General features: G+C 46.8%; 2 protein-coding genes across 3 annotated transcripts; both read left to right on the top strand.

Annotated features, from left to right (window-relative positions):
* Positions 1-509: 509 nt before the first annotated feature.
* On the top strand, positions 510-3,206 carry LOC121572248 (60S ribosomal protein L14). The gene is made up of 6 exons (XM_041884216.2): positions 510-600; positions 1,274-1,375; positions 1,826-1,920; positions 2,270-2,369; positions 2,824-2,877; positions 3,111-3,206. Exons 1-6 carry the CDS (start codon positions 598-600, stop codon positions 3,171-3,173), a joined length of 417 nt encoding a protein of 138 aa, XP_041740150.1. The 5' UTR covers positions 510-597; the 3' UTR covers positions 3,174-3,206.
* A 6,015-nt stretch (positions 3,207-9,221) lies between these two features.
* On the top strand, positions 9,222-24,060 carry LOC121572250 (SNF-related serine/threonine-protein kinase-like). 2 transcript variants are annotated; one of them, XM_041884220.2, is made up of 4 exons: positions 9,222-9,322; positions 20,735-21,084; positions 22,190-22,408; positions 23,238-24,060. In XM_041884220.2, the coding sequence occupies exons 2-4, from the start codon at positions 20,962-20,964 to the stop codon at positions 23,685-23,687; spliced, it is 792 nt and encodes a 263-aa protein (XP_041740154.1). In that variant the 5' UTR covers positions 9,222-9,322; positions 20,735-20,961; the 3' UTR covers positions 23,688-24,060. The 2 variants fall into 2 exon arrangements, with proteins under 2 accessions (XP_041740154.1, XP_041740153.1); XM_041884219.2 differs by lacking the exon at positions 9,222-9,322 and adding an exon at positions 9,718-9,915.
* The last annotated feature ends 1,176 nt before the right edge of the window (positions 24,061-25,236 follow it).

The following is a 25,236-nucleotide window of genomic DNA, read 5'->3' as shown; positions in this document are numbered from 1 at the left end:
AACCAAACTCAGAAAGACCAGAGGATTTTGAAGATAAATACAGCAACTATTCTGCGCTCGCCTTTCCAATGAGTTTGTCATAGTGGTGACATTGGCGCTTCCTAGCGCGCTACTAGTTGACTAGTCTGATTATCGGTAACATTCTGAGTATGTTGTCTATCACTAGCAGCACCATATATCACCAAGTAACATTCTGAGTATGTGTACACGTACTTGGCGAATAAAGGTGATTCTGATTTTCACAAGCCTAGTAATATTGATTCAGATTCAGAATAATTGACTAAAGTTGTGTGGATGGAAGATACACTGTCTCATCATTCACTTCAGGTGTACATTCCCCCCACCAAAAAAAGTGCCATACATGTTTAACCAAAGGAATTATCATATAATTGTATAAATAAATATAAAGCGGTTCATACTGTATTTGACACCAACACATTCCTCTACAGTAGGTGGCGTGATGAGCATTCCGAACTGAAACATAATCCAACCACGCGAAGAAGAAATCCCTCACATGCGCGTGCGTGCGTACAGAGCAGAAAGGCGTAATTGCGTCGACCGGAAACTTTTACGTCCTTTCTGAAGCGGACTGTCATCATGGTGAGTTCGCCATGAAGCTTGTGAATTATGAAAAACTGATTAAATATAATATTCCTTATTGTTAAGCACCCTCAACTGATGTGTAAATGCATAGCGTATCACTATGTTCGCTTTATTAGCGTTTAGGCTTTTGATGAAAATAGTTTCGATGGCTTTTGGACATAAAACATTTCGATGTTCCGCCTGCTACAACGTGGTGAAGAACAGGCCGATAATCAGACTAGTCAACTAGTAGCGCGCTAGGGAAGCGCCAATGTCACCACTATGACAAACTCATTAGAGAGGCGAACGCTGAATAGTTGCTGTATTTATCTTCAAAATCCTCGGGTCTTTCTTATTTTGAGTTTGTCGGTCAACGGCCATATGTAAACTAACTAGTTACGTTAGTTATCTGCTAGCGTGCTAGGCGGTGGGCTACTAGTATCACTCCGGTACAGCTTGCTAGCGTCTAGACTTCTCGGTCTTGGTGTTTCCCACAAACTAATAGCCATGCCACAATTGTAAATCACATTTGTAAAACGTGTAGCTAGCTAACCAAGATAACCCATCTACATTTTGACAGTTTCGGGAGCGTTATAAGAAAGTAGCTAGCTAGAAGACCACCATTAAAGTGTTTTGTCTCTTTGCTGGCTCTCTACCTACCTAGCAAGTTAACAACCCTCATTTGTTGTAGGTGTTCAAGCGCTACGTTGAGATCGGCCGCGTTGCCTACATCTCTTTCGGGCCCCACGCAGGCAGCTTGGTGGCCATCGTCGATGTCATCGACCAAAACAGAGTAAGCATAGCATTGATGATATCCTGACTGAGGTCTCCCAACTCTCTTCCTTTTAAGTTACTGGTTGTGCAGGCTTGATCCAACCCTGCAGTAACATGTCAGATTCACATGATCAACTAGTCACAGTCTTCTTTCTGGCCTGGAATTGGTTGACTGGTGTTGCTGCAGGGCTGGAACATAAGCCTGGAGTTGGCAGAGCAGGCTCTAAACCAGCACCTGTATCACCTACTCTGCTAGCGGTTATATGTCTGTTAGTCTTTTATCCACCAACCCTTCTCCAGAGTCCTGCTTCAAAGTATTGTCCAATGAGCTAATCAAAAAACTCACCATTGTGTGAGTGGTAGAGCCGGGTTGTTGACGTAATGTAAACTACCACATAGAGCAGTTAATTTAAGAATGGTTCAACTCAGCATAGACATGTTTGATTAAACTGGCTGTGGTGTTTCTCAGGCACTGGTGGATGGACCCTGCACAGGGGTGAAGAGACAGTCAATGCCTTTCAAGTGCATGCAGCTCACTGACTACGTCATCAAAGTCCCACACAGGTGAGTGAGAGGACCTCAGGGGTGTATTCACTAGGAACCAAGCAAGAAGCAAACTGAATGAAACAGGGAAGTACTTACCTAACTTTGTCCAATATGAACTTATTTGCTTTGCAAAATGTTTCGCTACGGTTTGCACAAATGAATACATTCCAGTCCTCTATCAAGATATTGATTGGTTCAGTCAGTTGTATTACAGCTGGTCTGGTACAAAAAAAACGTGCACACACAAACACTTCAATGAATAGTTTGGCTGTTGCTTTTGCATTTTCCTGTGGTGGATTTTGAGTCACAGACCTACTGCTCTTTGCTCATTTCCATCCTCTGGGCCATAACCCTTCCTGTGTTGCAGTGCTCGTCAGAAGTTTGTGAAACGCGCCTGGGAGAAGGCCCAAGTCACAGAGAAGTGGGCAGAAAGCAACTGGGCCAAGAAGATCGAAGCCAGGCAAAAGGTACAGAGTGTTTTAGATTGCTTTTAGCTGCTAGTCAAAAGGAAACTCCTGATGGGGTCCACATGTTTCTGGACTAGGGCTTCTATCTCCTTAGTAACCCTGGGGCTGTGTTTTCTAAATGGATGGGGGGGGGGGATTGGTCTGCTTGTGGGTAACAGTTGGTTCCTCGAGGGTCGTGGCTAAACATTTTGTGAAATGGGACACAGGATAGTTCAATAGGCTTTAGGTGAATCACTGCCCACATCAACATTTTTGGCTTGCTATGCTACTGCAATGTTCCTGCAACTCCAGGGTGGTGGTCACAATGAACCATACGGAAGCAAATGGGCCAAAACGGGGAAGGACCTACCTGAATCTGTCCACTAAGCAAATATTCTTCATTTCTGTTGCAAAAATGTTTTGCTTAAGCGCTGCTAATGCCTACGTCTCCGCTGTAACTGTTGTGTCTCTGCAGAGGGCACAGATGTCCGACTTTGACCGCTTCAAGGTGATGAAGGCCAAAAGGATGGTAAGTGGAGAAAACGTTCAGATTATTCATTATTATATTGAATATTTTGGGTTTCACATGAGATGTACATTGACAAGATGTTGTATTTGAACCCCAGGACAACACACGAAGGGTTTTAATGTATGTGACAATAAAATCTAAAGGAAAATAAATCTTATTTGCATAGTGGTAAGTGATAAAATACTTGTCCCCAATGATTGACTGGTCACTGATTTTGCTGTTTGTGTCCACAGAGGAACAAGGTCATCAAGCATGAGGTGAAAAGGCTGCAGAAAGAGGCAGCGAAGAAGGCGTAATCTATCATTAATAAATCCTCTGGTTGAAATGTTCTCCTTCCTCTGGTCTTTTACTACTGCTCACCTGTCAATCACAGCATAGGTCTAGCTAAGAGTAAAGACACACACTTCTAGATCACGTTTTGAAACTGCACCTTTCCAAAATGTAACCCGGGTGTCGCTATAGCATTGCACACACTGCGACTAGGAACGTTAAAGCAGCGTGTCTTTTTAATTTCTAGGCCTTTCTCCTAATCTACACGTTGAATCGCTTCGGTTTGTCGCAAACCAGCAGGTGATTGCTAATTTACTGCAGCCAATCCGCTGCCACTTGTCTTTGCAGTGTCTGTTTGAAGGTACATCTGGCTCAGGTTTCAGAAGGGTGAAATGTTGGAATATATATATATTTTTTAAACCATGAAAAGAGCAAGTGAACCACTGATATTATGATTGTATAATCTGCATTGCAGAGCAGCGGGCAGTTTGTGCTCCTGAAACCTCTGACGACTAGTACAGGTCACAACACAGTAACTGGCTCGGGGTGACGTAAGCGCTGACTGATATATTTCTTTAGTGTAATGGCTCACTTGAATTAACACAAATAATTAACAAATCACTACTTAATTTTTTTCTTGGCATTATGGTCATGTACATGTTTAGTGTAACTAATTCAATTGAGCGCGTCAGTTTCAAATGGTAACTGGTGGAAACTGGCATCCTGTATCAGATAACTGAATGTGACGCAGCTGCTATGCTATTCTCTTTTAATGCAGTAGGTGGTGAAAGATTGAGAAACTGCCAAATAAGCTCAAATTTGCTTTTCTGGGGAGGATGCTTTTCTAAAGCCTTGTTCATGGCAGTTAAGTGACTCATCCTATTTGCATACGTGATTCCAATCTTTTTTTGCTGCCATCTGAACAGCCAAAAAGCACATGGAATCAGATATTTCGCACACCTGTCGTTACTATGACAACTAGCGTAGCCATGTCAGTGAATGACTGCTTATGAATAAACACATCCGATTTTTGTCACTTGTAATGTGCCGTTTGGACAATCGGTATTCAAAAACTGATTGCGCATTAAGGCCTGCTGTGTGAGCAAGGCTTAGTGATCGAAGCGGTTCACACATTCTAAGGCGGGGTAGACGCACCTCATCAAACGTTTGATAAATATTTTACAGTTTAGTCATTTAGCAGACGCTCTTATCCAGAGCGACTTCCAATTAGTGAGTGCATACATTTTTCATACTGGCCCCCCCCGTGGGAATCGAACCCACAACCCTGGCGTTGCAAGCGCCATGCTCTACCAACTGAGCTACAGGAGGTCCAATATAGATTTGTGTTTGCAATCTAGAATGAATGCACGAAGGGGATAGTATATTGTAAGTAGCACTACCCTGCTGTGTGTGGCTGACTCAGTTTATTTTGGCCTTCCTCCACCTTCAACAGGCATGTCTAGATGGAAAGGGAGAGAAGAGTGGTCTTGCTGGGTTTGTGTGGCGTTGGGGGAGGGCGCTTCTCTCACTGTAGTCAGGGTGGGACCAAAAATAGAACAATCTGAGATACTGCCAGACTCAGGATAATAAGAGATGGAAGTGAGAACAACACTGTTTCTATCTAACAGAAGATGAGATTGGGTACTTTATGACACTAGATGGAGGGATCCTTTGGCAGTGTCTCGCTACAATGTTACAAATCTGGGGTACACTTCACTCAATGTCTTCAAATGCCCCATTTTTTTAATGTCAATTTATGATGGAAAAACCAACTCACTTTGGATGTATTTATTAGGGATAGGCATTTGAAAATACAAAAATGCCATTTCAGAATGATGGGGGGACATGTCCCCAGTGAAAGTTGCACCCCTGGTAGTAGGTGCCAGGTGCACCGGTTTAAGTGTGTCAAGAACTGGAACGCTGCTGGGTTTTTCAAGCTCAACCATTTCCCATGTGTATCAAGAATGATCCACCACCCAAAGGATATCCAGCCAACTTGACACAACGTTGCGTTGGAGTCAAGTGGGCCAGCATCCCTGTGGAACACTTTCGACACCTTGTATAGTCCATGCCCTGACAAATTGAAGCTGTTCTGAGTGCAACTCAATATTAGGAAGGTGATCCTAATATTTTGTACCCTCAGTCAATAAAAAAGCAAGTGCCATTTAAGATTAATTTATTGAATCTGTAATATCAACTGGTTATATTATATTGTGGAACACAATCTTTAAAAAGGCAGTAACCTCAGCAGTGGAGCTTGCTTGTAGAAGCCTGTGGCTGTACAATGGCATAGCCTTGTTTTGTTAATTTAGCCTGTTCTTTGGTATTTTCTAAATGGATGAAAAATTCCACATTGAACACTGCATGGTGATGAATTACCGCCACCACACATTTATTTGGTGAGTAGGCATATGCTTAATAATTCTGATGAAAATATCCTCGTTGTCTTTATCAAACTAATGTTTTTGCGTATTTTCAGTGTGGAACCTGTCTATGTTTAGGGGGGGTTATAGCCTAGGCCAGGGGTATTCAACAAAATTTAAAAAAGGTCCAGTTAGAGAAAATGTTTTGAAGCAAAGGTCCAGAAGATCATAATGTCTAACAATTTAGTGGTATATATATTTAAGTAGCCTAGTAGTTCTGAATGTAATCAATAACTGACCGTCTAATCAAATTAATTCAGTACAATTCAAAAACTTGTTGACAATATTTATTATCACGAAACATAGAACTGAACATTAGGGTTGTCCTCGACTAAAGAAATTCTTAGTCGACTAACACTTATATGAGTTTGTCGACTAATCGATTAGTTGATTTAATCGACAGAGCTGTGCAAGACTAGAAAAGCGCAATATAAATGTAGTTAATTAACCATCTGTAAAACTGAGTTTCTCCGAAATTAATCCTGCAAAAGCACCACTTTAAATCTCGTGTTCACCAGAAATGTTCTCATAAGTTACTTGGAAATGAGTAATTAAGCATGAATAAGCATAAAAAATGACTTATCGACTAAAGAAATCTTAGTCGACTAAGACCAAAACGACCGATTAGTCGACTAATCGACTAAGAGGGGCAGCCCTACTGAACATATATGTATGACTGTAGATATGTACAATGTGCTCTCATTAATTAACTAAATAAAACTAGGGCTGCATGTCAAAATAAGAGAAAATAAATAAAATGTGAAAATTGTGCATTTTCAAAAAAAGTGCTTAACTTCAGAAAAATAATATAAAGGGAGGAAAAGTTTGAATTTCCCTTTTCTGTTTCACATCTTGACTCAACAGTCTCAACCAATTTTACAAATAATAAATCTCAACAGATCTTAACAATTGAACAGTTTTAGAGTATCACTTTCTTCCCCTCATATCCCACTCCACCATGTTTTTGCTCAGTGAGAGAATTGAGCTTTAGCCTGTCTTGCCAGAATTTTAAACCTGGGCTTGAATGGAGTCAGGGCCATTCTCATACACATGTGAAGGTGCTCATTGGTGAGCCTGGAACGATATTTAGTTTTAATTATGTTCATTGTGGAGAAAGCTGCCTCGCAGTTGTATGTGGAGCCAAACATGGTCAAGATGTATAGGGCTACTTTCCTCAGACCCGGGAAAGCAGTCTCAGGGACCATTTGGAACCAGAAAGTGGAAGGGTCAGTTCTTACAAACTGCTCTTTCAGGGCCACATCTGCTTGGAGATCAACCAATTGCATCTGGAGAGACCCAGCATTTACCCATTTAAAGTGCTGTGTGACTTCCTTTGAGAACCCCCTGACATCTGTGATCAGAAATGGGTTCTGAATGAACATGGTGAGCTGCTCTCCAAAGCTGAAGCTGTCAAAACGGTTGCTGAAGTTTACAATCAGCTTATCAATAAAATCAACAAAAGAAGACAAATCTCTCTGTCCCTGAACCTGTTCCTGCACTGCTGGGAAGTGTACACAGTCTCCCTGCAGGTCTTCCTTGAACACTTCAAGTTTCCTCTGAAAGGAGCGAACAGCTGTCATCAGTTCACAAATTGAATTGTCCTTGCCCTGTAGCCTCAAATTCAGTTCATTCAGATGTGACGTGATGTCAACCAAAAAGGCCACATTATCCATCCATTTCTCATTTTCTAAAAAGAGAGAAAACTGTGTTGCCTTCTGACTGCTTAGCTCTGCCAAAAAGATGCTAATTCCCTCCTGATGGACCAAAAGCGCTCTAGCACCCTGCCTTTGCTGAGCCATCTCACATTGTTGTGCAGCAAAAGATCATCAGCATTGGCATCAACTTCTCTGAGGAATTCCCTAAGCATGCGATGCTGGTAGGAAGAGGATGCCCTGAGAAAATTTATCATTTTCATCATTGTATTCATCACCTCAGCATGCTCATCTGACAGGGAGGCACAGAGGACAGATTGATGAATGATGCAATGGTAAGATAAAAGCTCAGGATTGTCCCCTTTCAGTCTTGCTACAGCTCCTTTTTCTTTCCCTATCATAGAAGGGGCTCCATCTGTGGTTATTGAAACCACTTGTTTTGGCTCTATTCCTCTTTTTGTTAACATCTCCTTAATGGCCAGGTAGATATCCTCTCCTCTTGTACTGGTCTGAAGGGGAGTGACACCTAACATGTCTTCACAGAATGTTTTCTGGGCTGTGTTGAAAAACCTGGCAAACACTAACAGCTGAGCATTGTCACATATGTCAGTGGACTCATCCACAGCTAAGCCTACACATGGTGCCTTATGCATGGCTTCATCTAGCTGGGTTAGCACATCCTGAGTTAATATTTCACTTTTCTTTGTGGCAGATGATGCTGACATGGGAATTTGCTTTATTTTATCACAAAGCTAATTTTTTTGTTTTCCCTCAAGTAGTGTTTCAGCTACTGCACTCATGCATTCTTTGACAACCCCTCCATCTGTAAATGGCTTTTTGTGTTTACCCAAAATCCAAGAAACTCTGAGGGAACACTCAAGAGCACGTTGTTGGGCAGTGAATGTGTTGCTCAGGATCCTGGTGGAGTCTGTCCATTCTGGATTAAATGCTCTGTTTTCATTGTCCACTTTTCTTTTTTTTGGAGAGTGCCATTTGTTCCTTATTTTCTCTAACTGTTACCCTTTTTTCTGCCTCACTCGTCTGTTTCGCTCCCTTTCTCCGTCTCACTCATATTTTCGTCAACTTTCTCCGTCTCACTCGTATTTTCCTCAGCTTTCTCCGGCACACTCGTCTGTATCTCTCCCTTTCTCCGTCTCATTCGTCTGTTTCTCACTCGTCTGTTTCGTTCCCTTTCTCCGTCTCATTCGTCTGTTTTCGCTCCCTTTGTTTTCTACATATATCGCTATCTTTTTAATCCGACTTTCTTTTCCTTGGTAACTTGCCTCTAAAACTCTCATCTGTCTGCACTGTAGAGTCCCAATGTTTACCGCCAGGAATGCAAAGACTTCATTGGCTGAGTGGTATCACGTGGGATCGCTTAACTCACATGCAATTGGTCGGTGAGTTTCCTCATTCACAAAACGAGTACCGTAAAGACTACAAAAGCTGTGCACATTAAAATAGAAGCGCCCCGTCAGGTTTTAATTCATAATCTTTTGTTTTGGTCCGGGTCCGTATGGGACGGCTTCTGGGTCCGGATCCGGACCGCGGTCCGCCTGTTAGTGACCTATGCTATAGAACATCTAAACACACATGCTTCGTTTGTAAATTGTCTGTGTGTTGGAGTGTGCCCCTGGCTATCAGTAAATACATTTAAAAAAGGAAATTGTGCCATCTGGTTTGCTTAATTTATTTTTGGCAGGGTAATATAAGAAATTTGAAATGATTTATACTTTTACTTTGGATACTTAAGTATATTTTAGCAATTACATTTACATTTGATACTTAAGTATATTTAAAACCAAATACTTTTACTCAAGTAGTGTATTACTGGCTGACTTTCACTTTTACTTTCTATTAAGGTATCTTTACTTTTACTCAAGTATGGCAATTGGGTACCTTTTCCACCACTGTTAAAAAACATAAATAAATATGGTGTGGTTAATGTGTTGTTGATGTTTGCTCGTTTACGCACTTCTGACGTCAAAGATTAATAGGACCGGCGCGCTTCCATGCAGAGAGGTAGAGAGAGAGAATGGTCCGTTCCTTGGGACGTCCGTACCCCATTGAAATTGAAATGTTAAATGGTTAGGGTAAAAGGTAGGTGTTCTGGTTTAGGAAAGAGATAGCCCAAGGATACCGGATAGTACTGACCGAAATAATTGTTGCCAAAAGAAAAGGGTAACCAATGATGGTTATCTAACCAATATTTATGTTTATTTATTTTCCCATTTGTACTTTAACTATTTACACATTGTTACAACACTGTATATAGACATAATATTACATTTGAAATGTCTTTATTCTTTTGGAACTTCTGAGTGTAATGTTTACTGTTAATATTTATTGTTTATTTCACTTTTGTTTATTATCTATTTCATTTGCTTTGGCAATGTTAACATACGTTTCCCATGCCAATAAAGCCCTTTGAATTTAATTTAATTGCTGGCTATAGCCTATGTGATTCACAAGGAGGCTTCGAAATAGCCGCAGTTATTTGCAGTGCTCAATCTGAACTAAACCTAGTGCCATTGGCAATTCTGAAGGCTGACTGGTGTTATCAGAGCACATTTTATAGACTTGTAGTCTATAGCAGACGGTCGCTCCTCAAGGCAGTCTGAGTTACCTAACGAATGAACGCAGCGGAGGGTCAGGAATACATTGAAATCTACCGTATATAAGCAAGCAGCGCGGTAAGTAAACTAAATACAATGACCGTCCACACACGGGTAGCGTTTATAGGCTATAGGATCTTATGTAGTCATTTGCATTTAGTGGCGACCTCATGTTTGTATGTGCCGAACAAGCCTAGACGCCTACAATGTAGGCTAATATAATGATACCTTACTTTTGTGTATCAACATGGCACTTGTCCACCTCGCCATTGAAAAGCCATGGCTTTCTTTGTGTGGGTAAAAAAATATAGGTTCTCTATATAGTTTCGACAGCATGTCAGATTTTGGATGAGGAAGGGGTTGACAGACAGGCTCTGTCCTGTGTTAACATGATCTGTTCCCGTAAATGTCCAGACCCCTTGGCAGAGTGGTACACGATAGTCTACAGGAACGCCAGCTACTGTCTCCAAAATATAGTCACATCTCAATTACTAAGTATTCCAAAAATAGTATGGTTCTGCAGTTGTTGATTGTAATAATAATGCTATAATGCAGTTATTAGGCTATATATTTGCTGACATTGTGGAGAGTGATTGAAGTGTCTATTGGAAATATAGACCTTGACCCTTGATAGTACAGAGTGTCAGTTCTGCTGACAGAGTAACTACTGGTACAGTTATACAGCACCCTGCCCTACTGTCTGCCCTACTGTCTGCCCTACTGCCTGTCTGCCCTACTGCCTGCCCTACTGCCTGTCCTACTGCCTGTCTGCTCTACTGCCTGTCCTACTGCCTGTCTGCCCTACTACCTGTCCTACTGCCTGTCTGCCCTACTGCCTGTCTGCCCTACTGCCTGTCTGCCCTACTGCCTGTCCTACTGCCTGTCTGCTCTACTGCCTGTCCTACTGCCTGTCTGCCCTACTGCCTGTCCTACTGCCTGTCTGCCCTACTGCCTGTCTGCCCTACTGTCTGTCCTACTACCTGTCGCCCTACTGCCTGTCCTACTGTCTGTCTGCCCTACTGCCTGTCCGCCCTACTGCCTGTCCTACTGCCTGTCTGCCCTACTGCCTGTCCTACTGCCTGTCTGCCCTACTGTCTGCCCTACTGCCTGTCTGCCCTACTGTCTGTCCTACTGCCTGCCGGTCCTACTGCCTGCCTGTCCTACTGCCTGTCTGCCCTACTGACTGTCTTCCCTACTGTCTGTCCTACTGTCTGCCCAACTGTCTGCCCTACTGTCTGTCTGCCCTACTGCCTGTCTGCCCTACTGTCTTCCCTACTGCCTGTCTGCCCTACTGCCTGTCTGCCCTACTGCCTGTCTACCCTACTGCCTGTCTGCCCTACTGTCTGTCCTACTGCCTGCCTGTCCTACTGCCTGTCTGCCCGACTGTCTGCCCTACTGCCTGTCTGTCCTACTGTCTGTCTGCCCTACTGTCTGTCCTACTGCCTGCCTGTCCTACTGCCTGTCTGCCCTACTGCCTGTCTGCCCTACTGTCTGTCTGCTCTACTGTCTTCCCTACTGCCTGTCTGCCCTACTGTCTGTCCTACTGCCTGCCTGTCCTACTGCCTGTCTTTCCTACTGTCTGTCTGCCCTACTGTCTGCCCTACTGTCTGTCTGCCCTACTGTCTGCCCTACTGCCTGCCTGTCCTACTGTCTGTCTGCCCTACTGCCTGCCTGTCCTACTGTCTGTCTGCCCTACTGTCTGTCCTACTGCCTGCCTGTCCTACTGCCTGTCTTTCCTACTGTCTGTCTGCCCTACTGTCTGCCCTACTGCCTGTCTGCCCTACTGCCTGTCTGCCCTACTGCATGTCTTCCCTACTGCCTGCCCTACTGCCTGTCTGCCCTACTGTCTGTCCTACTGCCTGCCTGTCCTACTGCCTGTCTGCCCGACTGTCTGCCCTACTGACTGTCTGACCTACAGTCTGTCTGCCCTACTGTCTTCCCTACTGCCTGTCTGCCCTACTGTCTGCCCTACAGCCTGTCTGCCCTACTGCCTGTCTGCCCTACTGCATGTCTGCCCTACTGTCTGCCCTACTGCCTGTCTGCCCTACTGCCTGTCTGCCCTACTGCATGTCTGCCCTACTGCATGTCTGCCCTACTGTCTGCCCTACTGCCTGTCTGCCCTACTGCCTGTCCTACTGCCTGTCTTTCCTACTGCCTGCCTGTCCTACTGCCTGTCTGCCCTACTGTCTGCCCTACTGCCTGTCTGCCCTACTGCCTGTCTGCCCTACTGCATGTCTGCCCTACTGTCTGCCCTACTGCCTGTCTGCCCTACTGTCTGTCCTACTGCCTGCCTGTCCTACTGTCTGTCTGCCCTACTGTCTGCCCTACTGCCTGTCTGCCCTACTGTCTGTCTGCCTGACTGTCTGCCCTACTGCCTGTCTGCCCTACTGACTGTCTGCCCTACTGACTGCCCTACAGCCTGTCTGCCCTACTGTCTGTCCTACTGCCTGCCTGTCCTACTGCCTGTCTGCCCGACTGTCTGCCCTACTGCCTGTCTGCCCTACTGTCTGTCTGCCCTACTGTCTGTCCTACTGTCTGCCTGCCCTACTGCCTGTCTGCTCTATTGCCTGTCCTACTGCCTGTCTGTCCTACTGCCTGTCTGCCCTACTGTCTGCCCTACTGTCTGTCTGCCCTACTGCCTGTCTGCCCTACTGCCTGTCTGCCCTATTGCCTGTCCTACTGCCTGTTTGTCCTACTGCCTGTCTGCCCTACTGTCTGCCCTACTGTCTGTCTGCCCTACTGCCTGTCTGCCCTACCGCCTGTCTGCCCTACTGTCTGTCTGCCCTACTGTCTTTCTGCCCTACTGTCTGTCTGCCCTACTGTCTGCCTGCCCTACTGCCTGTCTGCCCTATTGCTGTCCTACTGCCTGTCTGTCCTACTGCCTGTCTGCCCTACTGTCTGCCCTACTGTCTGTCTGCCCTACTGCCTGTCTGCCCTACTGCCTGTCTGCCCTATTGCCTGTCCTACTGCCTGTTTGTCCTACTGCCTGTCTGCCCTACTGTCTGCCCTACTGTCTGTCTGCCCTACTGCCTGTCTGCCCTACCGCCTGTCTGCCCTACTGTCTGTCTGCCCTACTGTCTTTCTGCCCTACTGTCTGTCTGCCCTACTGCCTGTCTGCCCTATTGCCTGCCCTACTTCCTCTCTGTCCTACTGCCTGTCTGCCCTACTGTCTGCCCTACTGTATGTCTGCCCTACTGTCTGCCCTACTGTCTGTCTGCCCTACTGCCTGTCTGCCCTACTGTCTGCCCTACTGTCTGTCTGCCCTACTGCCTATTTACCCTACTGTCTGTCTGCCCTACTGCCTGTCTGCCCTATTGCCTGCCCTACTTCCTGTCTGCCCTACTTCCTTTCTGCCCTACTGCCTGCCTGCCCTACTGCCTGCCCTCCCGCCTGCCTGCCTGTCCTACTGCCTGCCATACTGCCTGCCTGTCCTACTGCCTGTCTGCCCTACTGTCTGCCCTACTGCCTGTCTGCCCAACTGTCTGCCCTACTGCCTGTCTGCCCTACTGCCTGTCTGCCCTACTGTCTGTCCTACTGCCTGCCTGTCCTACTGCCTGTCTTCACTACTGCCTGTCTGCCCTACTATCTGTCTGCCCTACTGCCTGTCTCCCTACTGCCTGTCTTCCCTACTGCCTCCTGCCCTACTGCCTGCTCTACTGTCTGCCCTACTGTCTCTCTGCCCTACTGCCTGTCTGCCCTACTGCCTGTCTGCCCTACTGTCTGTCTGCCCTACTGTCTGCCCTACTGTCTGTTTGCCCTACTGCCAGGCTGCACTATTGCCTGCCCTAATGCCTGTCTGTCCTACTGCCTGTCTGCCCTACTGTCTGTCTACCCTACTGTCTGTCTGCCCTACTGCCTATCTTCCCTACTGCCCTACTGCCTGTCTGCCCTATTGCCTGCCCTATTGCCTGCCCTACTGCCTGTCTGCCCTACTGTATGTCTGCCTGTTCTACTGCCTGCCTGTCCTACTGCCTGTCATACTGCCTTTTCTTCTGCTTTTCATACTGCCTTTCCTTCTGCTTTCCCTACTGCCTGCCTGCCCTACTGCCTTCCCTACTGCATGTCCTACTGCCTGTCGGCCCTACTGCCTGCCCTACTGCCTGTCCTACTGCCTGTCTACCCTACTGCCTGCCCTACTGCCTGTCCTACTGCCTGCCCTACTGCCTGCCTGCCTGTTCTACTGCCTGCCTGTCCTACTGCCTGTCCTATTGCCTTCCCTACTGCTTTCCCTACTGCCTGCCTGCCCTACTCCCTGCCCTACTACCTGCCGTACTGCCTGCCCTACTGCCTGTCCTACTGCCTGCCCTACTGCCTGTCCTACTGCCTGCCCTACTGCCTGTCCTACTGCCTTCCCTACTGCCTGCCTGCCGTACTGCCTGCCTGCCCTACTGCCTGCCTGTCCTACTGCCTGCCCTACTGCCTGCCTGCCCTACTGCCTGACCTATTGCCTGCCTGTCTGATTGGAATGTGTCCTCAAGTTGACATCCCAATAGTCTGAAATGGCTTCCTTCCTTCCTTTCCTTGCCTCCTCTGAGTGTGAAATCAAAATGGTGAAAACCCACTGGGAATACAGTGCATTAGGAAAGTATTCAGACCCCTTTTTCCACATTTTGTTACGTTAGAGCCTTATTCTAAAATGGATTCAATAGTTTTTCCTCCTCATCAATCTACACACTATACCCCATAATGACAAAGCAAAAACAGGCATTTAGAAATATTTGCAAATGTATTTAAAAAAACAACTGATATTACATTTACATAAGTATTCAGACCCTTTACTCAGTACTTTGTTGAAGCACCTTTGGCAGCGATTACAGCCCCGAGTCTTCTTGGGTATGACGCTACAAGCTTGGCACGCCTGTATTTGGGGAGTTTCTCCCATTCTGCTCTGCATATCCTCTCAAACTCTGTCAGGTTGGATGGCTGCACAGCTATTTTCAGGTCTCTCCAGAGATGTTTGATCGGGTTCAAGTCCGGGCTCTGGCTGGGCCACTCAAGGACATTCAGAGACTTGTCCCGAAGCCACTCCTGCGTTGTCTTGGCTGTGGGCTTAGGGTCGTTGTCCTGTTGGAAGGTGAACCTTCACCCCAGTCTGAGGTCCTGAGCACTCTGGAGCAGGATCTCTCTGTACTTTGCTCCATTCATCTTTCCCTTGATCCTGATTAGTCTCCCAGTCGATACCACTGAAAAACATCCCCACAGCATGATGCTGCCACCAACATACTTCACCGTAGGGATGGTGCCAGGTTTCCTCCAGACGTGACGTTTGGCATTCAGGCCAAAGAGTTCAATCTTGGTTTCATCAGACCAGAGAATCTTGTTTCTCATGGTCTGTGAGTCCTTTAGGTGCCTTTTGGCAAACTCCAAGCGGGCTGTCATGTGCCTTTTACTGAGGAGTGGCTTCCGTCTGGCCACTCTACCATAAAGGCCTGATTGGTGGAGTGCTGCAGAGATGGTTGTCCTTCTGGGTGGTTCTCAGAGGAACTCTGGAGCACTGTCAGAGTGACCATCGGGTCCTTGGTCACATCCCTGACCAAGGCCCTTCTCCCCCGATTGCTCAGTTTTGCCGGGCGGCCAGCTCTAGGAAGAGTCTTGGTGGTTCCAAACTTCTTCCATTTAAGAATGATGGAGGCCACTGTGTTCTTGGGGACCTTCAATGCTGCAGACATTTTTTGCTGCCCTTCCCCAGATCTGTGCCTCGACACAATCCTGTCTCTGAGTTCTAGGGACAATTCCTTCAACCTCATGGCTTGGTTTTTGCTCTGACATGCACTGTCAACTGTGGGACCTTATATAGACAGGTGTGTGCCTTTCCAAATCATGTCCAATCAATAGAATTTACCACAGGTGGACTCCAATCAAGTTGTAGAAACATCTCAACGATGATCAATGGAAACAGGATGCACCTGAGCTCAATTTTGAGTCTCACAGCAAAGGGTCTGACTACTTATGTAAATAAATAAACATTTCTAAAAACCTGTTTTCACTTTGTCATTATGGGGTATTGTGTGTAGATTGATTAGGAAACATTTTTATTTAATCAATTTTAGAATAAGACTGTAACATAACAAAATGTGGAAAAAGTCAAGGGGTCTGAATACTTTCCGAATGCACTGTACACACACACACACACACACACACACACACACACACACACACACACACACACACACACACACACACTTGTAGAGTGACCTGTATAGTCACCTCTTAGGAATGTTCTTGGCAACAGTTCTGTGTTCTTGGAACCAGATTCCAGTAAGGAGCGTTAGGCCTACCTGTCAGATTCCAGTAAGGAGCGTTAGGCCTACCTGTCAGATTCCAGTAAGGAGCGTTAGGCCTACCTGTCAGATTCCAGTAAGGAGCGTTAGGCCTACCTGTCAGATTCCAGTAAGGAGCGTTAAGCCTACCTGTCAGATTCCAGTAAGGGGCGTTAGGCCTACCTGTCAGATTCCAGTAAGGAGCGTTAAGCCTACCTGTCAGATTCCAGTAAGGAGCGTTAGGCCTACGTGTCAGATTCCAGTAAGGAGCGTTAGGCCTACTTGTCAGATTCCAGTAAGGAGCGTTAGGCCTACCTGTCAGATTCCAGTAAGGAGCGTTAGGCCTACCTGTCAGATTCCAGTAAGGAGCGTTAGGCCTACCTGTCAGATTCCAGTAAGGAGCGTTAGGCCTACCTGTCAGATTCCAGTAAGGAGCGTTAGGCCTACCTGTCAGATTCCAGTAAGGAGCGTTAGGCCTACCTGTCAGATTCCAGTAAGGAGCGTTAGGCCTACCTGTCTGATTCCAGTAAGGAGCGTTAGGCCTACCTGTCTGATTCCAGTAAGGAGCGTTAGGCCTACCTGTCAGATTCCAGTAAGGAGCGTTAGGCCTACCTGTCAGATTCCAGTAAGGAGCGTTAGGCCTACCTGTCAGATTCCAGTAAAGAGCGTTAGGCCTACCTGTCAGATTCCAGTAAGGAGCGTTAGGCCTACCTGTCAGATTCCAGTAAGGAGCGTTAGGCCTACCTGTCAGATTCCAGTAAGGAGCGTTAGGCCTACCTGTCAGATTCCAGTAAGGAGCGTTAGGCCTACCTGTCAGATTCCAGTAAGGAGCGTTAGGCCTACCTGTCAGATTCCAGTAAGGGGCGATAGGCCTACGTGTCAGATTCCAGTAAGGGGCGTTAGGCCTACCTGTCAGATTCCAGTAAGGAGCGTTAAGCCTACCTGTCAGATTCCAGTAAGGGGCGTTAGGCCTACCTGTCAGATTCCAGTAAGGAGCGTTAAGCCTACCTGTCAGATTCCAGTAAGGAGCGTTAGGCCTACGTGTCAGATTCCAGTAAGGAGCGTTAGGCCTACTTGTCAGATTCCAGTAAGGAGCGTTAGGCCTACCTGTCAGATTCCAGTAAGGAGCGTTAGGCCTACCTGTCAGATTCCGGTAAGGAGCGTTAGGCCTACCTGTCTGATTCCAGTAAGGAGCGTTAGGCCTACCTGTCAGATTCCGGTAAGGAGCGTTAGGCCTACCTGTCAGATTCCAGTAAGGAGCGTTAGGCCTACCTGTCAGATTCCGGTAAGGAGCGTTAGGCCTACCTGTCTGATTCCAGTAAGGAGCGTTAGGCCTACCTGTCAGATTCCGGTAAGGAGCGTTAGGCCTACCTGTCAGATTCCAGTAAGGAGCGTTAGGCCTACCTGTCAGATTCCGGTAAGGAGCGTTAGGCCTACCTGTCTGATTCCAGTAAGGAGCGTTAGGCCTACCTGTCAGATTCCGGTAAGGAGCGTTAGGCCTACCTGTCAGATTCCAGTAAGGAGCGTTAGGCCTACCTGTCAGATTCCGGTAAGGGAGCGTTAGGCCTACCTGTCAGATTCCAGTAAGGGAGCGTTAGGCCTACCTGTCAGATTCCGGTAAGGAGCGTTAGGCCTACCTGTCAGATTCCGGTAAGGAGCGTTAGGCCTACCTGTCTGATTCCAGTAAGGAGCGTTAGGCCTACCTGTCAGATTCCGGTAAGGAGCGTTAGGCCTACCTGTCAGATTCCAGTAAGGAGCGTTAGGCCTACCTGTCAGATTCCGGTAAGGAGCGTTAGGCCTACCTGTCAGATTCCAGTAAGGAGCGTTAGGCCTACCTGTCAGATTCCGGTAAGGAGCGTTAGGCCTACCTGTCAGATTCCAGTAAGGAGCGTTAGGCCTACCTGTCAGATTCCGGTAAGGAGCGTTAGGCCTACCTGTCAGATTCCAGTAAGGAGCGTTAGGCCTACCTGTCAGATTCCGGTAAGGAGCGTTAGGCCTACCTGTCAGATTCCAGTAAGGAGCGTTAGGCCTACCTGTCAGATTCCGGTAAGGAGCGTTAGGCCTACCTGTCTGATTCCAGTAAGGAGCGTTAGGCCTACCTGTCAGATTCCGGTAAGGAGCGTTAGGTCTACCTGTCTGATTCCAGTAAGGAGCGTTAGACCTACCTGTCAGATTCCGGTAAGGATCGTTAGGCCTACCTGTCTGATTCCAGTAAGGAGCGTTAGGCCTACCTGTTAGATTCCAGTAAGGAGCGTTAGGCCTACCTGTCAGATTCCAGTAAGGAGCGTTAGGCCTACCTGTCAGATTCCAGTAAGGAGCGTTAGGCCTACCTGTCAGATTCCAGTAAGGAGCGTTAGGCCTACCTGTTAGATTCCAGTAAGGAGCGTTAGGCCTACCTGTCAGATTCCAGTAAGGAGCGTTAGGCCTACCTGTCAGATTCCAGTAAGGAGCGTTAGGCCTACCTGTCAGATTCCAGTAAGGAGCGTTAGGCCTACCTGTCAGATTCCAGTAAGGAGCGTTAGGCCTACCTGTCAGATTCCAGTAAGGAGCGTTAGGCCTACCTGTCAGATTCCAGTAAGGAGCGTTAGGCCTACCTGTCAGATTCCAGTAAGGAGCGTTAGGCCTACCTGTTAGATTCCAGTAAGGAGCGTTAGGCCTACCTGTCAGATTCCAGTAAGGAGCGTTAGGCCTACCTGTCAGATTCCAGTAAGGAGCGTTAGGCCTACCTGTCAGATTCCAGTAAGGAGCGTTAGGCCTACCTGTCTGATTCCAGTAAGGAGCGTTAGGCCTACCTGTCAGATTCCAGTAAGGAGCGTTAGGCCTACGTGTCAGATTCCAGTAAGGAGCGTTAGGCCTACCTGTCAGATTCCAGTAAGGAGCGTTAGGCCTACCTGTCAGATTCCAGTAAGGAGCGTTAGGCCTACCTGTCAGATTCCAGTAAGGAGCGTTAGGCCTACCTGTCAGATTCCAGTAAGGAGCGTTAGGCCTACCTGTCTGATTCCAGTAAGGAGCGTTAGGCCTACCTGTCAGATTCCGGTAAGGAGCGTTAGGCCTACCTGTCAGATTCCAGTAAGGAGCGTTAGGCCTACCTGTCAGATTCCGGTAAGGAGCGTTAGGCCTACCTGTCAGATTCCAGTAAGGAGCGTTAGGCCTACCTGTCAGATTCCGGTAAGGAGCGTTAGGCCTACCTGTCAGATTCCAGTAAGGAGCGTTAGGCCTACCTGTCAGATTCCGGTAAGGAGCGTTAGGCCTACCTGTCAGATTCCAGTAAGGAGCGTTAGGCCTACCTGTCAGATTCCGGTAAGGAGCGTTAGGCCTACCTGTCAGATTCCAGTAAGGAGCGTTAGGCCTACCTGTCAGATTCCGGTAAGGAGCGTTAGGCCTACCTGTCTGATTCCAGTAAGGAGCGTTAGGCCTACCTGTCAGATTCCGGTAAGGAGCGTTAGGTCTACCTGTCTGATTCCAGTAAGGAGCGTTAGACCTACCTGTCAGATTCCGGTAAGGATCGTTAGGCCTACCTGTCTGATTCCAGTAAGGAGCGTTAGGCCTACCTGTTAGATTCCAGTAAGGAGCGTTAGGCCTACCTGTCAGATTCCAGTAAGGAGCGTTAGGCCTACCTGTCAGATTCCAGTAAGGAGCGTTAGGCCTACCTGTTAGATTCCAGTAAGGAGCGTTAGGCCTACCTGTCAGATTCCAGTAAGGAGCGTTAGGCCTACCTGTCAGATTCCAGTAAGGAGCGTTAGGCCTACCTGTCAGATTCCAGTAAGGAGCGTTAGGCCTACCTGTCAGATTCCAGTAAGGAGCGTTAGGCCTACCTGTCAGATTCCAGTAAGGAGCGTTAGGCCTACCTGTCAGATTCCAGTAAGGAGCGTTAGGCCTACCTGTCAGATTCCAGTAAGGAGCGTTAGGCCTACCTGTTAGATTCCAGTAAGGAGCGTTAGGCCTACCTGTCAGATTCCAGTAAGGAGCGTTAGGCCTACCTGTCAGATTCCAGTAAGGAGCGTTAGGCCTACCTGTCAGATTCCAGTAAGGAGCGTTAGGCCTACCTGTCTGATTCCAGTAAGGAGCGTTAGGCCTACCTGTCAGATTCCAGTAAGGAGCGTTAGGCCCTACGTGTCAGATTCCAGTAAGGAGCGTTAGGCCTACCTGTCAGATTCCAGTAAGGAGCGTTAGGCCTACCTGTCAGATTCCAGTAAGGAGCGTTAGGCCTACCTGTCAGATTCCAGTAAGGAGCGTTAGGCCTACCTGTCAGATTCCAGTAAGGGAGCGTTAGGCCTACCTGTCAGATTCCAGTAAGGAGCGTTAGGCCTACCTGTCAGATTCCAGTAAGGAGCGTTAGGCCTACCTGTCAGATTCCAGTAAGGAGCGTTAGGCCTACCTGTCAGATTCCAGTAAGGAGCGTTAGGCCTACCTGTCAGATTCCAGTAAGGAGCGTTAGGCCTACCTGTCAGATTCCAGTAAGGAGCGTTAGGCCTACGTGTCTGAAGTATTCTGTAATCAGACAGGTGTGTAATCCCTCTCTACGGTGTTGGACTGGTTCCTGTGTGTAAAGATTGTCAAAACGTTCTACCTCCATTTCTCCCCTCCCTCCCTCCCTCCCTCCCTCCCTCCCTCCCTCCCTCCCCCCTCTCTCACAGGGCTGTAACGCAGACTGCACCATTTGTTCCAGTTCACTAACAGAAGACTGATCTAAAATCAGAATCTAAAGTCAACTTCATCCGACATCAGTAGAGGTCTCCCATAGGCACATATCTAAGATCAGCTCAATCACCCCACTATCCCGACTTTCACCATTAGAGGGTAAAATGCAAAACTGACCTTAGATCAACGTATCAGACCGAGTTCATCCCAGTTCCCAGCAGTCATGGCGGGGTTCAAGAGGGGTCACGATGGGAAGATCGCCGGGCTGTACGACCTGGACAAGACGTTGGGACGAGGACACTTTGCTGTGGTCAAACTAGCACGCCATGTCTTCACTGGAGAAAAGGTAGATAGCTAAGTCTGTCAATAGTTAATTGATTGATTAATGTAAAGTAATTGTTTTGCAATCATTCTGTAATTATTATTGCATATAAAGGTGACACTTAGTTAAAGACATGTTCCGGAACAACTAGTAAGTCTTTTTTAAACCTCACGCTTTGGGCTGGATGTGTCTATGTGTAGCCTAGTTCATACATGTATAATCTATCAGCAGAATTACTCTTACCTCCATTAGCCACGAAGTCCCTAGTTTGAAAGCGACTCTTTTCTGGAAGCTGTGCGGCGCCATTTTCCCTACATTTCCCCACATGTGGGCCAGCCCCCTAGCAATTTGAGTTTCAGCCAATGAGCTTCAGCCCCTCGCCGTTTGAGTGACAGCTAGCAAGATGCACCCACAGCAGAGTGAGAGAGAGAGCAATGACGTGGTGCACATATCTGCACATATGTGACGTAGTACGCAATTTCCGGGGACCACTTTTGGCTAGTGAGCGCTACTTTCAGAACTACTGCCTAAAAAGTATTCAAAAGTACTGGAAATCTCTTTATGTTCAGACTGGACCATGGAACTGCTGATGATGATGATGTTGTTGATCATTTTGTTGATGATGATGATCAGTGGTGTAAAGTACTTAGAGTAAAAAAACGTTAAAGTACTACTTAAGTCGTTTTTTGGGGGTATCTGTACTTTACTATTTATATCTTAAACATTCCTGAAAAATATAATGTAGTTTTTACAGCATATATTTTCCCTGACACCCAAAGTACATGTTGAATGCTTAGCATAAAGAATTTTAAATTATTTATACTTTTACTTTTGATACTTAGGTATATTTTAGCAAATTACATTTACTTTTAATACATAATTAAGTACACTACCAGTCAAACGTTTTAGAACACCTACTCATTCAAGGGTTTTTCTTTATTTTTTAATATTTTTTACATTGTAGAATAATAGTGAAGACATCAAAACTATGAAATAACACATATGGAATCATGTAGTGACCAAAAAAAGAGTTAAAACAAATCAAAATATATTTTATATTTGAGATTCTTCAAATAGCCACCCTTTGCCTTGATGACAGCTTTGCACACTCTTGGCATTACTATTCCAGGTAGCTGTGAAGGTGATAGATAAATCCAGGTTAGACCCGGTGGCCAGAGCTCACCTGTTCGAGGAGGTCAGGTGTATGAAGCTGGTGCAACACCCCAACGTGGTGCGTCTGTACGAGGTCATCGATACGCAGACCAAGCTCTACCTCATCCTGGAGCTGGGTGATGGAGGAGACATGTACGACTGCATCATGAAGCACGACGGAGGACTCACAGAGGAGGTATGTGGTGGTTGGGGGAGTGTGTGTTTGGTGGTGGGGGAGATGGTGGGTGTTGTTGGGGGAGTGTGTGTGTTTGGTGGTGGGGGAGTGTGTGTGTAGTGGTGGTGGGGGAGTGTGTGTGTTTGGTGGTGGGGGAATGTGTGGGTGGGGGTGGGGGAGTGTGTGTGTTTGGTGGTGGGGGAGTGTGTGTGTTTGGTGATGGGGGAGTGTGTGTGTGTTGTTGGGGGAGTGTGTGTGTTTGGTGGTGGGGGAGTGTGTGTATTTGGTGGTGGGGGAGTGTGTGTGTTTGGTGGTGGGGGAGTGTGTGTGTGTTGTTGGGGGAGTGTGTGTGTGTGTGGTGGGGGAGTGTGTGTGTGTGGTGGTGGGGGAGTGTGTGTGTGTGGTGGTGGGGGGAGTGTGTGTGTGTGGTGGTGGGGGAGTGTGTGTGTGTGGTGGTGGGGGAGTGTGTGTGTGGTGGTGGGGAGTGTGTGTGTGTGGTGGTGGGGGGAGTGTGTGTGTGTGGTGGTGGGGGAGTGTGTGTGTGTGGTGGTGGGGGGAGTGTGTGTGTGTGGTGGTGGGGGAGTGTGTGTGTGTGTGGTGGTGGGGGAGTGTGTGTGTGTGGTGGTGGGGGAGTGTGTGTGTGTGGTGGTGGGGGAGTGTGTGTGTGTGGTGGTGGGGGAGTGTGTGTGTGTGGTGGTGGGGGAGTGTGTGTGTGTGTGTGTGTTCATGCTTACATTTATATTTGTGTTTGATCAAAGAGACCTACAGCAGCCTTCTAAATATCCTACCAAATATTATGACCAGAATACTAAAGCTGAACATTTGTTCTCTCCTCTCCTTCTCCCTCCAGGTGGCGAAGCGTTATTTTACCCAGATCGTCCAATGCCATCTCCTACTGCCAAGCGTTATTTTGCCCAGATCGTCCAATGCCATCTCCTACTGCCAAGCGTTATTTTGCCCAGATCGTCCAATGCCATCTCCTACTGCCAAGCGGTATTTTGCCCAGATCGTCCAATGCCATCTCCTACTGCCAAGCGGTATTTTGCCCAGATCGTCCAATGCCATCTCCTACTGCCACCGGCTACACGTGGTGCACCGCGACCTCAAGCCGGAGAATGTGGTGTTCTTCGAGAAGCAGGGCCTGGTCAAGCTTACTGACTTTGGCTTCAGCAACAAGTTCCAGCCAGGAGAGAACCTGACCACATCCTGTGGCTCTCTGGCCTACTCAGCACCAGAGATTCTGCTGGGAGATGAATATGATGCGCCTTCCGTGGGTGAGTGTCTCCCAGATAACTACTGACGTTCCCACAACTTTAGAGAACGTTCCCTTAAATAGTCTCATTAGGTCATTCATTACCTAATGTTTTCATAGGAATCTTTCAGTGACATGCAAGGACTGTTTCCATGAGACCATTCCCTTATTGTCAAACAGAACTTACACAGAACATGGTTGCTATGTTCTGTGTAACATAACATAAGATATTAATATTCTACACATGCTTCCTGGGAACGTTTCAAGAACATTCATGTGTCCAGTTTTCTGAGGGTTAGAATAATATTCCATCATTGTCCCACCAAACTTACATGAGTCCGGGCCTGGACTCTACAAAGTGTCGAAAGCGTTCCACAGGGATGCTGGCCCATGTTGACTCCAATGCTTCCCACTGTTGTGTCAAGTTGTCTGGATGTCCTTTGGGTGGTGGACCATTCTTTATTTAAATTAAGATTTTATTTGATATTTTATCAACAGCACATACACATATAAACGATGACATCATACAAACAACTACATCAGTTCTTTTAAAAATCTTGGTTCCAATAGTTTATATTGTTTTCTAAGAGATTGTCAGTTGGATAGGCTCTCTGCAAGGTTTGGTATGTCTTACCTATCATATGAATATCCTTTTCTGACTCAAATAGGATTCCCTCCAGATTGCTCTTATGTCCAAAAGATTTCAAATCGAAATTCTGCGATATAAAACATTTAAGTTGGATGTATTTGAAAATATCTACATTGGTCAATCCAAAATTGCTTTTTAAAGCAGTCATGGAAATACATATATTTCCTGTTACCAAGTCAATTAAGGTGTCTATGCCTTTAGTTTTCCATGTGGGCCAATTTATCAATGAACTCTGAAAAGCTCTCCAAGTATTTGTTCCATAAGGTTGTGTTTCTAGGGAGTGATATTGGTTCTTGTAGAATACGTTTCATTTTCTTCCATATTGTTATTAATGTTCTTAGCTTTATCTTTTGAAAACAGACACGTAAAAATATTCTGGGGATGAGCGTGTGCGTCTTCAACATGGACCCATTGTTCCTCCTTAGTGCATTTAACTACAGCGTATATGTCACAAGTAAAAGCCCTGAGTAGCGAGTTGATACAATTCCATGTGTCACGATCGCTGACAGATGAAGCGGACCAAGGCGCAGCGTGATAAGCGTACATACTTTATTGCGTACACAACACGAACCAAAACAATAAACCAAACGATACGTGAAGTCCTAGGTTATACACAAAACCTTACGGAACAAAGATCCCACAAAAACTAACATGCCAAAAGGCTGCCTAAGTATGGTCCCCAATCAGAGACAACGAGCTACTGCTGTCTCTGATTGGGAACCACCCTGGCCAACATAGATATAAACGATCTAGAACGAAACACATAGAAAACTAAACAATGAAAATCCACACCCTGGCTCAACATTTAAGAGTCCCCAGAGCCAGGGCGTGACAGTACCCCCCCCCAAAGGCGCGGACTGCGACCGCGCCACACCAACACAACGGGGTAGGGACCGGGTGGGCATTCCGCCTCGGAGGCGGATCCGGCTCCAGGCGTGACCACCACTC

The sequence above is a fragment of the Coregonus clupeaformis genome, chromosome 8, assembly GCF_020615455.1.
Source record: "Coregonus clupeaformis isolate EN_2021a chromosome 8, ASM2061545v1, whole genome shotgun sequence".
NCBI lineage: Eukaryota > Metazoa > Chordata > Actinopteri > Salmoniformes > Salmonidae > Coregonus > Coregonus clupeaformis.
The sequence above is the reverse complement of the archived record's forward strand: the minus strand, read 5'-3'. Positions and strand labels throughout refer to the sequence as shown.

What these genes read in the sequence shown, in the direction of transcription:
- LOC121572248 (XM_041884216.2), top strand. An exon ending in GTCATCAAAGTCCCACACAG is followed by an intron (nt 1,921 to 2,269) that starts GTGAGTGAGAGG and finishes CCTGTGTTGCAG; the next exon opens with TGCTCGTCAGAAGTTTGTGA. An exon ending in TGATGAAGGCCAAAAGGATG is followed by an intron (nt 2,878 to 3,110) that starts GTAAGTGGAGAA and finishes TTGTGTCCACAG; the next exon opens with AGGAACAAGGTCATCAAGCA.
- LOC121572250 (XM_041884220.2), top strand. Translation starts at nt 20,962, where the DNA reads ATGGCGGGGTTCAAGAGGGGTCACGATGGGAAGATCGCCGGGCTGTAC. An exon ending in ATGTCTTCACTGGAGAAAAG is followed by an intron (nt 21,085 to 22,189) that starts GTAGATAGCTAA and finishes TTACTATTCCAG; the next exon opens with GTAGCTGTGAAGGTGATAGA. An exon ending in ACGGAGGACTCACAGAGGAG is followed by an intron (nt 22,409 to 23,237) that starts GTATGTGGTGGT and finishes TTCTCCCTCCAG; the next exon opens with GTGGCGAAGCGTTATTTTAC.